This window comes from Quercus lobata, chromosome 10 (genome assembly GCF_001633185.2).
Source record: "Quercus lobata isolate SW786 chromosome 10, ValleyOak3.0 Primary Assembly, whole genome shotgun sequence".
Classification (NCBI taxonomy): domain Eukaryota; kingdom Viridiplantae; phylum Streptophyta; class Magnoliopsida; order Fagales; family Fagaceae; genus Quercus; species Quercus lobata.
The window spans coordinates 16,154,038-16,170,049 of record NC_044913.1 but is presented as its reverse complement, the minus strand read 5'-3'; the positions used below and the strand labels follow the sequence as shown (position 1 = coordinate 16,170,049).

The window sequence follows — 16,012 nt, the reverse complement described above, 5'->3', positions numbered from 1 at the left end:
TGTATAACCTTTAAAAGCCTTATTATTCTTTTAAAGTACACTTAAAATTTTCCAACTTTCAACAAATAAGCTTTCAATGAAAAATTAATCCAAAAACACACTTAGTAGTTTTATAGATGATATTAATCTTATATATCATGTTTAATATATAACACGTATATCTCTTTTATTTTCATTTCTTCTTTTTTGGAATTAAATATTAGACTAGTAGACTATTACAATCAATTATTGGTTAATAAAGTTAAGGATTTATGTGTTTTTTAACCTTTATCTTTTAGTTTTTTTTTTCTGTTTTTTTTTTATTTTATTTTATAACTTTTATTGTATCAAAAGAAATATAAAGAAAAAAGAGTTAAAAAGTACGTCTTAAAGTTATTTTTTTTTAATGTGAAAAAATACAAATCATTTCAGATTGCCAAGACCACTCAAAATTCATATAAAAGTCATAAGAATAACAATCTATTTTAAATATATATTTTTTTTTTCATTTGAATTCCATCGATTCAACCCGTTTGTCAAGTATAAGTGGATTGAAAATAATCAACCTGTTTTATTTTTGTTTATTTATTTATAGACAAAGTTTAGTTATAAAATTTGTTATAGACTACAATTTTACTCAATATCTTTATTTATTTATTTATTGAAGGTGAATTTTGACAAATCCACTATTGGTGCATCTTTTTCTTATATACTCCATACTTGTAAAATTATTAGAAAATTAAAGATCAATAGTTATGTTATCAATAAATTGTTTAAATTGTAAGTTTTTGTAGTTTAAAATTATGAATAAAATATAAACTTATAGATCATATAATAAATAATAGTCAATTGACAAAAAATTTAATATATGCATTAAGAGTGTAAAAAACATGTAATTTAACAGTTAAATTTTTAATATATATAATAACATTTATTTTATTTAGTAAAGTTATAGTCTAATACTATATTTGGTTGGGTGGATTTTAGTAGGGATGGAAAATGTAAGAAGGAAAATAGAGTGGAAAACTGAGTTTTCCTCTGTTTGGGAATAAAAGGAAAATAGGGAGAGTGGAAGACCAAGGAGAAAATTTTCTCCCTGGGCCCACAAATTTTTTCCTCCCAAATCAGGAGGAAAAGCAATGGGGGAAAACTGCACTAAGGCAGTTTTACGATAATGCCCTCCCAAATTTTTTTTTTCAACGTGACTTGAATGTTCCTTTTTTTTTTTTTTTTTTTTTTTTTTTTTTTTTTTTTTTTTTTTTCACGTGACCGAAACATTCTCTTCTCTTTCCTTTTTTTTTTTCCACGTGACTTGAACGTTTTTTTTTTTTCAACGTGACCTGATCTAATTTTTACATTATAATAATAAAAATAATAATATAAATTTATATATATGATGTGATAAATTTAATATTATGTAATAAGTACGAATAAATCTATTTCTTACATATTATGTAATAAGGGTATAATAGTCAATTTATATAAATTACATTTTTCATCATTCCCTTTTTTTCTTCAACCAAACAAAAGAGTTTTCCATCATCCCACTTTTCTACCACTCCAACCAAACACACAAAAGGAAAAACTAAATATTTTCCACCTTCCCACTTTTCCACTTCTCCATCCAAACGGACCCTAAAACTATTACCAATTTTGTTACTAAACATGGTTATTTATTTACTTATTTTTGTTGTTTATTTAATATTAGGGGGCGGGCTCCCCTCCCATTATAATATCTCCAATTTTCTCATGTTTTTACACCAATGAAAGACACGTGGCAAGCAACAAATCCTAAGGTCATAAATAAGCCACATAATTTTCTCTCCCTTTAACCCTTTTTCAGTTTTCAATAAAATTTTTCTGGGTTTACCTCAATCACCTGTTACGATAAATGATCCTGCAAAATCATATTTTGATGGTTTCCACTATCACAAAATGTTCAGCCACTCCAGACCCGTATCTAGGATGCTCAAGAACTCTTTCAAGAGCTTCAAAGTTTGATGGAACAACTTTTGTTGGAGAACAGAACAATGAATTGGGTCTTTGATTTGGGTTTTATTAATTGTGATTTGAATGTGAAGAGAAGAGCCAATTAATTGGATAAGTGAATAAAAAAAAATTAAGGAATAAAAGATTAGAAAAGAACATCATGGCTGCTTTCAAAGCTTTGAAGAAGGAGAGGAAGCTTTCAAAGCTTCCATGACTGATTCTTTCACAGCTTTCAAAGCATATTCAGAAGTCTCATGCCAAACCCACAACCCATCGGAACTCCCACGGCCAGAAATCCATATCAAACCCGATGTCGCCGGAGGACCTCAATTTCACACGCCTCCACCAGAACGAGCCTCGATGCTCATAGCGGCATAGCCATGAAACCCACCGTGTCAATCCAAACATCCATGGTTTCTTGTTTTGCTATGCCAATCTTAGCTGTGAAACCCACAGTTTTACTCCAAACCCATTGCCATCAAGTTCCGATCTGCCAATCTGGACACATCTAATGCTCAGGTAGGGATGTTGGGGAAAGATGCGAAGAATAAGGACAGACAAAAAAGTGGCATTTGACGTGTGATTTTTCTAACCGTAGGATTTGTTGCTTGCCACGTGTCTTTCCTTGGTGTAAAAACATGAGAGAACTGGAGATGTTATAACGGGACGTGGCAGCTTGCTCTGTTTCAGACTTGGCTGCACTCTATAACCATTCACAAAACGACTTCGTTTTTCTCACCCCCAACAAATTTAACACAACGAAAATTTTCAAGGAGGCCTATGCAAATTGGTCAATCTCACTGGTAATGATCTCTAGCTCCTCCTCTGACCCGTAACTATTTTTTGGATCCATCTTAGTTTCTTTATCTAATCAAGCACCTTTTTTTTGTGTGTAAATTTTTGTTTTTGGGTAATATTGCGTTTGAATTATTAATGTGCTAGAATGACTGAAATTCTTGGACTTTTTGGCAGATTTCCCAGGTGGGTTTTTTGAGTTTTTTGGAGATTAGAGGATGGTTTTGGTGTTGGCCTTGGGGGATTTGCACGTACCCCATAGGGCACCTGATTTGCCTGCTAAGTTCAAGTCCATGCTTGTACCTGGCAAGATCCAGCACGTCATTTGCCCTGGAAATCTTTGCATCAAAGTATGTTTAATTTCCTTGATCATGTTATTTCCTTTCTGGGTTTGTCTTATAATTTGCTGTTATGGGTTGTTTAGTAAGTTTTTTTTTTTTTTCCTGTGCTGGGTTTTTCTGTTTGTTTGCTGAGAAAATGTTGGGGTGAATAAAAGAAAAGACTTTTGTTTAATGGGGGTCTTGGAAAACAAATGGGTTTACTCAATTGAGGCTAATGTAACTAGTTGACTTAGGTTTTTTTTTTTTTTTTTTGAATAGTTAGGCTCAAAGTTATGTTGCCCTGGAAATCTTTGCATCAAAGTATGTTCAATTTCTTTGATCATGCTATTTCCTTTCTGGGTTTGTCTTATAATTTGCTGGTATGGGTTGTTTAGTTAAGTTTTTCCCTGGGTTGGGTTTTTCTGTTTGTTTACTGAGAATGTTTGGGGGGGGGGGGGGGGGAGAATAAATAAAAGGCTTGGAAAACAAATGGGTTTGCTCAATTGAGGCTAATGTAACTAGTTGACTTAGTTTTTTTTTTTTTGGGAATAGTTAGGCCCAAAGTTATGTTCTATAATCCAAGGGAGCTAGATGGATGGTATGATTTTCTGTAAGAGTTATAAGCTACATAGTCCTTTCTGGAATTTTGTTAACTTGTGAAGGTATGCTTGATGGGTATAGTCAGAGGGTGTTTTGATGTCCTGTGGAAGTAGTAGAGTTGCTACTTGTAACTTTAGTGGGTGCTTTGTGCTTCTTGTTGGTATGTAGATGTATCTGTATATGTTTTTCCAACAGTTATTTAATTTAGGGCAGCGTTAGAATTGCTGTTAATGGCCTTAAATGATGAGGGATTGGGTGGGCAGGGGATGCTTTGCTATTACGGCAGTGGCTTGTCTGTTTCAAATGCTACATAAGATAAAGTGTCTAACTCAAGCTTTTGTGAGATAGCCTGAAACTCTGTCTATGAATCACTTACGGATGTCGGAAACATGAAATTTGAAAATTCTTCTTTCCACCTACCTTAATCTCTCGCTATGTTTTGGCTGATGTTTGTGCATCTCATGTTTTCCAATAAAGTCTATATTAACCTTAATTGTTTTTTTTTTTTTTGATAAGTCTATATCAACCTTAATTGTGGGATATACAACTTTTCCCCCCTTAACAATTGATTGTGCTCTTCAGTTTCAATCACTTACCCTAAAAATGATTTTTTCATTTTCAATCAATTCACCTGTAGATCTCTTTTTGCAAGACATATTAAGTAATAGCATGTAGATTATGTATTGGACCTTGCAAATTAAACAACAGACTTTTAGAGCTGTCCAGTTTATATTGTAACCTGGTGTTCACTTTTGCCAATCTCTAGAATTTCTTCCTACCGGTTGATGGCAATTTTCCCTGGATGGGTTAATATTTTATTCCAAATATTCAGCCTTTTTTTAATATCTTGAAGTCTATTATTCTTTTGTTAGCCAATAAACTCTAGCTCAAATGACATCTCCTCTTATTATTAGAACAAGATGGAGGCTGAGATTGTAGGTTTAAGACCCCTGTGGTGCATCCGTGCATGTGTAAATTACAAATAAAAATAATAATATCCTTTTGTTAACAACTTTCCTACTCTTTTAGCTTGCAGTCTTGGCCTCTATTTTTTTGCGTCCAAGGTTCTTTGACATTTGGAACTTCTAAGGTTTAAAATATCCAAAGACGAATTTGAAATTTAAAGTATCTAACACAACTTTGTTTGGGATTCAAAAGAGTTTGCAATTAAGTGTTATGCGCTTTCTGGTTTATCAAGTGGCATTCGTTTCAGGGAATAGGTGTTCTTCTGCCTCTTATAACATAACACTCCAGTTGAACTGATTGAAATATTCTGGAAGGTGTCAGTGTAGCATCTAGTTGGCTATGGGGTTCAAATATCTGCAAGTCTAGTTTTGAATTTTAACTTATTGCTTCATTTTCTTCATAGTGGATTCAGATTCTCTCTCTATGCATGCTGTGCATAAACACAGGGTACATCATTTGCGTTTGCGGTCTACCAACCTAGAATCCTTAGTTATAAACCATTTTACCATATGAACTATGAATTTTGTTTCTAGATGTGATTGATTAGGACTAATAAATTATCATAGTCAGGTCAAGAGCCCTATAGCTCAACTAGTTGGCACCTCCTAGCTTTGAAGCATAGACACTTCATTTTTGTGTTCCATATCCATGTCAAACACAGGACACACCTAGGGCAGTTCTGCATGTGTGTCCTAGGTGTGTCCCAACCATGTCCTTTAAAAAAAAAAAAAAAAAAAAAAATTTGTGGGACATGGCTAGGACACAGGAGGGACATGGGAACAAGAGGAATCAAATACCCTTTCAAAAAACAAGGATATTCATGCTCTAATAGTAACAGTGCATATGTTAATAAAAATAATAGTAACAGGGCATTTGAAGATTAATAAATATTCTTATTCTTGGTTTGTATTCTAATTTCTAAACATCCTTTAATAGTCATGAAATCACTTTATTATCCATTATTGCTCTTAAATTGATATATAATTAACATTATATGAAAATTAACAATATGTAGAAAATATAAATAAAAATATATTAAATAATTATTTAATAAGTGTGTCTTGCTGTACCCGTGTCCTAGTTTTTCAAAAAATGTTGTGTCGCCATGTTGTACCTGTACCCATATCCATATCCATGCTTGTGTCCAATGTCCGTGCTTCTTAGCCTCTTGGGTTTCTAATGGAGACATCTAGGGTTCAAATCACCCCTCTCTCATTGTAATTATTGAATTATGGGAAAAGTTATTGGATGCCCTAAGGGAATTGGTTTAGGAAATATTTTTAGAAGAATTTTATGGGAAAAGAAAAAAGTAACTGATTTTTTTTTTTTTACAACTTTTTATATTTTTCATAAAAGTGGTATTAAAATTTTCTTAAATGGTACATTAACAAATGCCCTAAAGGCATCTGTGAACCGCAGCCTTGAATTATTAATAAGTTATTATAGTTAGAGTACTCTTAGTTTTATCTATTTTTGGGTACTTTGTGAATTCTGACTCATGCTCACTTGACTTGTTTTTTGTAGCATATGTTATTTCTCTTCTTCCCTTCTAGTCATGGTTGGCGAAAACTTGAATTGTGGCCCTGATTTGTAGATTTTCTCAAACATCTGTTGCTTTTTAATTTTTTATTTATTTATTTTTATTGGTAAGTTTCACATGCATCCATTGGGATTTTGAACCCATGACCTACTCTTCATCCTGCTTAAGTATTAATCCATATATTTCTGCAACTGCTCTGCTTTATTTATTCAAACCAGCTAACTATAGGGCATGTGAATTAAAAGTCATCTTGCCTGTACTTTTTTTTATACCTGTGTTATCTATAATTGGGCAGTGGCTCATAATTTTCCTATGATATTTCCAGGAAGTTCATGACTACTTGAAGACTCTTTGTCCTGACTTGCATATTACTAGAGGTGAATACGATGAAGAGATGCGCTATCCAGAGACCAAGACACTGACTATTGGGCAGTTTAAGCTGGGACTATGTCATGGTCATCAGGTTTGGTTCCCCTTGTCCTTCAGTGTTTTAAAAATTTTATTTGTATTTCTTAATTTTCTCAAAGAATGTTTAGTTAATTGACATGAATTCATTTATTTACGGTAATCTTTCTTGACCTTAAAGCATTATTGATTTCTTTTTAATGAGCTTCTTGTTAAATTGAAACCAAATCACAAGAATGTTTACACTGAAGGGGGTATAATTGGCAGAAGTTTAGTGACTGGCACCCACTTTCTTATGAGGAGAAAAGGGGGAAAGAAAATTTGGGGGGTAGATCTTTCATCAGTGACCTCTTTGCAGCACCACAACAATTGTTTCTATATCTGGCTGATCTTGGTTGTGGTGAATGGATTAAACATGCTGATATCTACAATGAAGAAATCAAATGCCCTTCCATGATGTTTAGATTCCTAACATTTATCTACCAGATCTCCCTAAAACCATACGTGCATTCCCTGCATATGGCTCACACCATTCGAGGTGGCCCAGCCCAGTATTCAGTTGCAAATCCTATTGCGAAATTCAGACTACTCTCTCTCTCTCTCTATATATGTGTGTGTGTGTGTGTGTGTGTGTCTGTATGTATGTATGTTATAGGGATGGTTTCAACTTTCAAGTCACACCACTTAGTACTTTTCTATTTGATATGTTTTTTTAGCAAATCCACCATTGGATTATATTGTCACCCTTCTTGCTTGCAAATTATTGAGATGATCAAAGATCAAAAACTATCCCATCTATAAAATGTTTATATATTTTGTGTACTTTAAAATAATACTATTTAGAGATAATGGATTGGATTACAATACCATCTGATTAACACAAAATTTAGCATGCCTGTTAAGATCAAACAAAGCATATAGTCAAATTGGGGGATTTTTAAAATATTAATCCAATAAAAAGTAATTAAGTGGTGTAATATTGACAGAGTTACAACAAGTATAACTTGATTTTGTGTATGTATGCCTCTTTTTGTATTAAGTTGACCAGCATATGTTCCAAAGGCTGAAATTTAAAATCTGTTGTGGAGGATAAGTTGAGAATTAGTTGAATGCATTTGGAAATGTCCTCAAATTTCAGCTGGTAGTGATCACTTTATAATTTGATTTGATTTATCTGAAGGTTATTCCTTGGGGTGACCTAGACTCACTGGCCATGCTCCAGAGGCAGTTGGATGTAGACATTCTTGTAACAGGTCACACTCATCAGTTTACGGCTTATAAGCATGAAGGAGGTGTTGTCATAAACCCAGGGTCTGCAACTGGTGCCTACAGCAGCATCACCTATGATGTTAACCCTAGCTTTGTCCTCATGGACATCGATGGCCTACGAGTTGTGGTCTATGTTTATGAACTCATTGATGGAGAGGTTAAGGTTGACAAGATTGATTTTAAGAAGACAACCACTGCAAGTCATTGAAAACAATTTATGTTTTAGTTATTTAGACCTTTTCTTTCAGCTTCCTCTTCCCTTTTTTTTTTTTTTTAATTTTCTTTTTTGCCACAAAACTTTCTTGGGATTTCTGAAAATCCAATCTGTTTGTGATATATGGTGATCACATTATTTGTTTCTGTATGATAGTGGAAATATTTACCTTTTTATTAGTATTGCCCATTTTGCATAAGCTGCTATACTCTTTGATTTTTGTGATCCGTTCATGAACAAATTGTGAGGCTTCTTTTGGTTTTATATCTATAGGCCACAGAAAGTGAAGCTGAACATTTTGTGACTGGGTATTTGCTCCAACCTTATACCATTTTTCATGTTCTCCTTGAAAAAAATTGTACAGACATAATCATGAAGGCTTTATTGTGATTCCTCCTTTCAAAAGTAAAAGTTTTATATTCAACCTGTCATGTGTTTTATGTTGGTATGTTTTGAGACATGGTTACTATAAATAATCCATATTTGCAAAGTTCATGCTTTCTCTTTTTAAAAATTAGGGTAAAACTTAAGTAGGAATACCTTAGATGCAGTATATTAAGTTTTCCTATTAATTCAAAACCGAGTTATATTGACCAATAAAGAGTGGGTTAGTGCAATAATTACAATGAGATATGAGTTTAAATAAGGAGTTAAAACACAAGGAGCAAGGAGGAAATGACATTGGAAAGGGGTTTCAAGAGATAGAGGAAAATGTGACACATGACCCACCACGACTGTTAATAACCATCTAAACCTCAAAAATAAATTAGACTCAAATTTAAAGACAGAGACATTTAACACATATTTTGTAAATTTATTTTTGTAATTTCTCCTCTATATCTATATAATATCTAAAAATTGAAGTATAACATTTATTAGTGCTACGCTCCTGTTGAGTCATATTACTGTAGCATTTTGGTCTATTTTGGCCCACTTTAGTCCGGTTCGGTCCACTTTGGTCTATTCGGTCTAGTTTAGTCCATCTGGTCCACTTTAGTCCATTTCGATCCACTTTAGTCCATCTAGTCCATCACATTGAGTTCAAGTTACACTTGGTGTAATTTTAAGCAATGTTTACATCACTCGGTAATTCTTTATTGGATGCAAATTTTAATATATCCACTATTAGTTAAGATTCTCTTCTTATACTCTACATACAAAATTTCATGATAATTAGAGATCGATAACAATGTCATCTATCATGTGTTTAAATATTAAGTTTTTGTATTTAAAATTGTGCATAAAAAATGAGTTTCTAGATTAAGTAGTAAATGACATCCGATTGATACAAGTAGGGGCAGGGAGAAGGGGGTGTCGAGGGAGGGAGGGAGGGAAGGAGGGGGGTGAGGGGGGGGGGAAGTACCCCCGAACTCTTAAAATTTTCTCTAATAATACTAGTATATTGAACTGAAATGTCTTTTTTTTCCCCCCTACACAAAGGGCAAAGAACTTTTCTATTTACTGTATACTAGCTTGTCTGACTTTTTTTCAATTATCACAACAGCTTTTCTTACCCCTAATGCTAATAGAGTTACACACCTATTACAACTCTTATATAAAAATAATGGGTCCCACCTAGTAATGATTAAAAAAAAAAAAAACCCACTACTTTGCAGAATAGGAGTTAGAAGCATAATAGAATTCTAAAAAAAAAAGAAAAAGAAAAAAAAAGTATATATATAATTTAAACAAACTACTTTTAAGCTAGGTGTGAAAAAATAAATTAAACTTTACATTTTACGTTAGATTATATATGACAATTACATTAGGATATAGTTGTTTATTTATTTTGTTATTAATATTGATTAATTTTTTACTTTTAATCTTGCCCTTCGACCCAAATTCCTAGCTTCGCCACTGGACACAAGACTTGGTATGCATAATCCAACGATGTGAGTTTTTCAATTATTATTATAATAAAAAATTTTTAGGTAATGTAACATTACTTATAATTACACTAGGTATAACTTGAACTCAACTATATATATATATATATATATATATATATATATTAATTAGATGTGAATTTTGATAAATCCACCGTTGGATTATATTATCATCGTATATTCTCTATACTTACAAAATTTAAAGATAATCAAAGATCAATAGCCATGTCATCAATCAATTATTTAAATTCAAGTTTTTGTAATTTAAAATAATGCATAAAAGATGAGTTTATAGATCGAATGGTAAATTACATCTGATTGACATGAAAATTGGCATGTATGTTAAGAACATATAGAACATGTAATTCAATGGTTGGATTTTCAAAATATGAATTCAATAACAAGTTATTAGATAATGTAACATTGCTTCACACCGAGTGTAACTTGAACCCAAAGTAAATTCTAACATATACATTATACAAATTATGATAAAAATGTTTTCTTGAATATTTTAAACAATTTAGCATCTTAACATAGTCAACTAACAAAAATCAAGTAATAGGAAACAGAATCCCAAGAAAGGAACTCGTAATCCTGGTTAGAATCAAAGATCTGATTAAAAAGAAAGAGTAGCCGCAAGGACATCAAAATCTATTAGCAGTTATATAACGGTCACAAACCGACTCAAAGTCTATATCTTCAAAGCAGCTCCTACTCCAAATAGAACTGAAATTCTTTATCTTCAAAACTACTCCTACTCATACACACACACAAAAAGAAAAAAACCTCTCTCAGACTTTTAAGAGTCTCTATTAGCCTCTGGTCATCTTTAATATCTCTTGCACTCTCTTGCTCTCTGGTTTTTTCTTCTCCTTTCTTCAAGATGTCTAGCACCACAATTTTCCACCATAGATGCGAGGCATGGCAACCCGAAAACTACATTGAACCCGAAAGTTGTTCACCATACCCTGAGTTCTTAATTGAATTGTACGCCAATTTTGAATCAATTGATGTACAAGGCCAGATTGCCACAAGCCCCACCAAATACAAATCATTCACTATGCAACGTGACCTATTGATAATGAACCAAAACTCATGGTTCATCTTGTCCAATAAGCTTTCTCAGATGGACGTGCCCTTCAATATTCAGCCATCAACGATACAAAAGATTTCAACTGTTGCTCGTGAACTTGCTTGTGAGGCTGACAACATGCACCGCAAGACTATTCCAATGATGGTGGTTCTTACTGTTATACAAGGCTTTGATCAAGAACTTGAACTTTCTGAGGCTTTATGGGAATCCATGGGTACCTGGGTGAATACAAGCTCGGTTTGTGGAAGAAAATCATTGGTTGAGAAATTGGAGAAGGTTAAAGTTGAAGATTTTGAAACACAATGCGTTATATGTATGGAAGATATTTTGATGGGGTTTGAAGCTACTCGTTTGCCTTGCTCTCATGTCTACCATGAAGATTGTATTGTGAGTTGGCTTAAGCAGAGTAACCTCTGTCCATTATGTCGGTTTCACATGCCAGTTGAATGTGTCTAATTAGCAAGAAATTTGTTTCTTTTTCCATCCTTTTGAATGTAGAATCCTCATACTTTTCAAGAAAAGAAAGAGTTTGAATCTGTAAAAAGTAGAAAATTTTTCTGCCAGTTCAAGCTAAATGTAGTTGCCAAGTTTTTTTTTTTGGTTTGTTATAATTAATAAGTTTTCTATTAATTCTTTATATTTTACCTTTCTCCCATACTGTTTTGGAGGAAAATTATTATTCCATGGTTTTGGTGTTTCTGTTTGAAAAGCTAATAATGTAGGGGCTTAAATTGGTCCACAAGCAACTTTAGCTTTCGTTAGGTGCCAGGGCATTCACATCACTACTCACCACCACTTATTATATGATATAATCATATAATATACTTGAACAGAATTAGTTGTACCAGTTAATTTGGTGTCACAATTAGACTGGTGAGTGGTGATAGAATCAATTTGGGTAACGGTTGATGCAAGACAAGTTATAATTCGTTTCTATTTTAATTATTGTACCTTTTTTGTCATCAAGTTCCCTAACCTAGAAATATTGCCAATCAAGGGAACAATCATTGATTCAACTAATCTAACTGTTGAGAAATTGTTAAAGAGATAATTTATATTCATTTTTCATAAAATTAATGTATTTCCTATGGCTTTGGCTCAAATATCCCCTCAGAAGAGAGAGACAATTGAGTGTGAAACTAAGAGAAAAAGATTTTTGCTGGGGAGTTGGTGCAAAAAGAAAGATGACAAATTTTGGTTTTTTTTTTGGTGTACAAATCAAGGATGAATTTGTTCTTTATCTTCTTATTGGCCTGAGATATTGACATTATTAATCAAAATATTTTTTGGGATTTGATTATATTTTTTGTTGAATTTTGTAATTCACATAAGACACATGATTAAATTGGTGAGTCCCGGTGGAGTTTTTTGAGAGAAAATTATGTTTGGTAAAAGTTTACCATTATTTTGATATAAGCACGCAAGAATGGCTTTAGCTATGGAAATTATGATTATCTTGTTCATGGAAAATTTTCTTTGATTAAGACTTGCAAATTCCTCTTGGTGAAGAAGGAAGGCTAGTCTTTAGTGTGGGACAGAATAGAATGAAAATCTATCTTTGTAATGAAATAATTTGTACTCCTTGTTAAAGTAGTAATGTATTTATTGTCCACCAAAGAATAGAAATTGAAGTAATAGAAGTGCATAACAAGATATTGGCATGACTGAATCATTGATTTACTTTCTGATTGGGTTGAGATACTGGCATGATAATATTAGTCAAAACTTTTTGGTATTGTATTAAATTTTTTTGTTGAAGTACTCAAATCATGTAATACTAGATTGTGACCCAACACTAACATCCACAGAACCTGTGGATCCTTGTGATCTTTAGTTGTTTTTAGCCACCAACCACTAGAGCGTTCTAAATAATTAATGATTATACAAAGTTGTTTGATAGCTCAACCTACCGGAAGAAAACAAAACAGAGCCATGTTCAGATGGCTTCTTGAGTAAGCAAGAACCTCAAATCCACATGATTAATTAAAAAAAAAATGGTATGAGATGAGAATTGAACAAAATTAGACTCGGTTTCAATAGTGCATGTTGCACAATTATGCAGAGTTCATTCATGAATTAAACAAGACTAATTCTTAAGGACATCCACAATAAGAATATATGTCAAAATATCTGCACAATTTTTGTTATGGAAAACATCACAAAAAATGAAGAACCTGAGCAAAACATTCAAAAAAATTTCCCTTGAATGTTTAGAAGTTCTAGTGAGCTGTGAACCGATAGACCATAATATGCTTATAGGTCTCTCCGGGGTTGACAATCTGTGAAGGGAAGTTAGGGTGATTCACAGAGTCAGGGAACCCTTGTGTCTCCAAGCAAAGTGCAGCATGCTCCTTATAAATGTAACCACCTTTACCCTTCACATCATGCACCAAGTTACCAGTGTAAAGCTGCACTCCGGGTGCACTAGTCCACAGCTGCAGTCTTCTTCCAGATACACTATCATACACCTCTGCAGCCCTCCTAAAGTGCGCAGTACTGTTACCATCTAAGGCATAGTTAATGTCATATCCTTTAGGTAGCTCATTTATCCTGTCACCAATCTTATGGAGTTCGAGGAAATCAAATGGTGTTCCTTTGACGGGGGTCAATTCACCAGTGGGGATGAGTTCTTCATCAACTGGTGTTATATGGGATCCGAAAATCTGGAGTTCGTGTGAGAGGATATCACCACTATTGTGGCCGCCGAGATTCCAGTAAGCATGCTGGGCTAAATTCACTGGTGTGGCCTTGTTGTGAGCCTTGGCTTCAAATTTCACACCTAATTTGTTTGTTTCAATGAGCATGTATGTCACTGCGACAGAAAGGGCACCAGGAAAGCCTGCATAAATTCAACACAAATCCCAGCAGTGGTGAGTTAAGAATGTAACAGTCAGGCCATTTTCATGCTTCATTTTACAGTTTGGACAGAATTTTCAGATGAATTTTCCTCAAACCCATTATGTGACAACTCAAAAGACTATTCATGTGTATTTTTAGTCACATGGCCTACTATAAAGTCATGTGGCTTATCTATATGTTTTAATAAATTTTACTATCATTTAATACACTTGATGGTCTTATAAGTGACAAGTTAGAGAGCTGTTTGAAAAAAAAAAGTTTATCCAATATAGTTTTGATAGTAACAATTTAATCCATAAAGCTTTAGTAAATATCAAAAATATAGAGGATAAAAAAAATAAAAAAAATTAAGAATAAGAAAAAGAGAGAAGAGATAAAGATATATTACCCTCTTCACCATCAGAACTTTCATAGGTGAATGTAATGTGACTATCCGGTTTGTAAGTCAATACAGACCATATAACATCACCATATCCTTTAGGACCACCTGATATCCAACATAATTATTTCAAATATCAGAAACTTATTACATTCCAGATAGGATTTATAGACTAGACAATAAATACAAGGATATGATGAATATACCATGGAGTATGTTCTTTCCTTCATTGGCAACCAAATTATAAGTGGTGCCATTCAAAGTAAATTTAGCTCCTCCAATTCTGTTAGCAACTCGTCCAACAACGGCTCCAAAGTAGGTTGTATCGTTCTGCAGATATCATTAGAAACTTTTTATCCTTAGAGGCTAGCAAATTTTTTTTTTGGTGGATAGTTCAATATTTGGGGGAGGAGATGTGTCCGTTGAAAATATTTGGATAGTGTCAATTGAATTACAAGGCTCTTGACGGGGCTAGCATTCTAATTTTTGATAATTCTTAGCCACAAAAAGTTTAGATTATCATTATTTTAGATTGTATGATCCTCTCTAGGGGGCCCATCTCCCAATATTAAGAATTTCAAACAGATTAAATCAAGAATCTTCCTATGATTCTAGTTTACTAGTTTCCTATGATTCTAGTTTACTAGTTTCACATAAAGTATGATATTTTTCACTCTCTTTTTAACCAAATACCTATATATATTTAAATAACTTTGGTATTAAAATAATAAAATCTATCATCGCAAGCAAAAGTCTCATTCTATTGCTGTTTTCAACTAATAAATTGATGGTAGAGGGAAATAAAGGAAGTTGGATAAGTCCCACCTTGTAGCCATCAACAGAATCGAATCCAAGAACAACATCATCTAGTTTCCCTGATAAAATAAATCAAAATAACATTGATTTAGATAACAGAGTTAAAAAATAATAGTGCATAACAAAACAAAATCATAAAGGTTATAAAGCCAAAAGAGAGAGAGAGGAAAGAACAATTACACACCATTTCTATCAGGGAGAATAACAGAGTTAATAACTGCACCATAGTTGGTAAGCTTCACAGAGAAATCTCCCCTCTTCAATTCATAAAATCCGACTTCAACACCATTAACATTAGCCAATAAAAAGGCCAACACAACAAAGACACAAGAAAAAGTTACCGTACCCATTGTTGGTAAATAAATATTAAAAAAATTGTTAAAACAATTGGTATAACAATTTTTGACAACAGAAGCTGAGAAGTGAGGATTTATATAGCAAAGAGAAGAGGAAGAAGATATTGAATTCTGGTACAAAACTACAAATGGTTATAATAATAGGCCTCTAGATAAGGATTTATCCTAAGAGAGTTAATTAGTTACCAGAATTCTAGGATACTTGCAGCCTAGCACTACTCATTGACTATTTTTTTCCTTCTCTTTTTCTTTTTTCTTCATTTCCTATTTTTACAAGATAATGTTGATGGATTAGGAAAGAGTAAACTTGCAAGGCTGTAGTAGAAAAATAGAGAGAGAGATTAAAATTATTACAACCTATAAAATTTAGAGAAGTGCTACGTCTACAATATTTTTACAATAAGTCATAGGTGGTTAATTGTTATTAGTTTAAATTTGAACCTAACACTAAGATTTCTTTTTTGTCCCAATAATAACAATCATTAACAACCTGTCACTTAGGATTTGTTGTAAAAATATTGTGAAAATATTATGGACATATCATTT

General features: G+C 33.0%; 3 protein-coding genes across 3 annotated transcripts; 2 read left to right on the top strand and 1 right to left on the bottom strand.

Moving 5' to 3' along the window:
- The first annotated feature begins 2,643 nt into the window (after nucleotides 1-2,643).
- On the top strand, nucleotides 2,644-8,276 carry LOC115965925 (vacuolar protein sorting-associated protein 29). The gene is made up of 4 exons (XM_031085241.1): nucleotides 2,644-2,771; nucleotides 2,941-3,113; nucleotides 6,515-6,652; nucleotides 7,775-8,276. The coding sequence occupies exons 2-4, from the start codon at nucleotides 2,982-2,984 to the stop codon at nucleotides 8,069-8,071; spliced, it is 567 nt and encodes a 188-aa protein (XP_030941101.1). The 5' UTR covers nucleotides 2,644-2,771; nucleotides 2,941-2,981; the 3' UTR covers nucleotides 8,072-8,276.
- Nucleotides 8,277-10,846: 2,570 nt separating this feature from the next.
- LOC115964412 (probable E3 ubiquitin-protein ligase RHC2A) lies at nucleotides 10,847-11,512 on the top strand. The gene has a single exon (XM_031083729.1). The coding sequence runs from the start codon at nucleotides 10,847-10,849 to the stop codon at nucleotides 11,510-11,512; it is 666 nt and encodes a 221-aa protein (XP_030939589.1).
- Nucleotides 11,513-13,087: 1,575 nt separating this feature from the next.
- On the bottom strand, nucleotides 13,088-15,579 carry LOC115965560 (aldose 1-epimerase). The gene is made up of 5 exons (XM_031084804.1): nucleotides 15,295-15,579; nucleotides 15,120-15,169; nucleotides 14,501-14,624; nucleotides 14,304-14,402; nucleotides 13,088-13,895 (listed from the first exon to the last, which is right to left on the bottom strand). The coding sequence occupies exons 1-5, from the start codon at nucleotides 15,458-15,460 to the stop codon at nucleotides 13,276-13,278; spliced, it is 1,059 nt and encodes a 352-aa protein (XP_030940664.1). The 5' UTR covers nucleotides 15,461-15,579; the 3' UTR covers nucleotides 13,088-13,275.
- Between the last annotated feature and the right edge of the window lie 433 nt (nucleotides 15,580-16,012).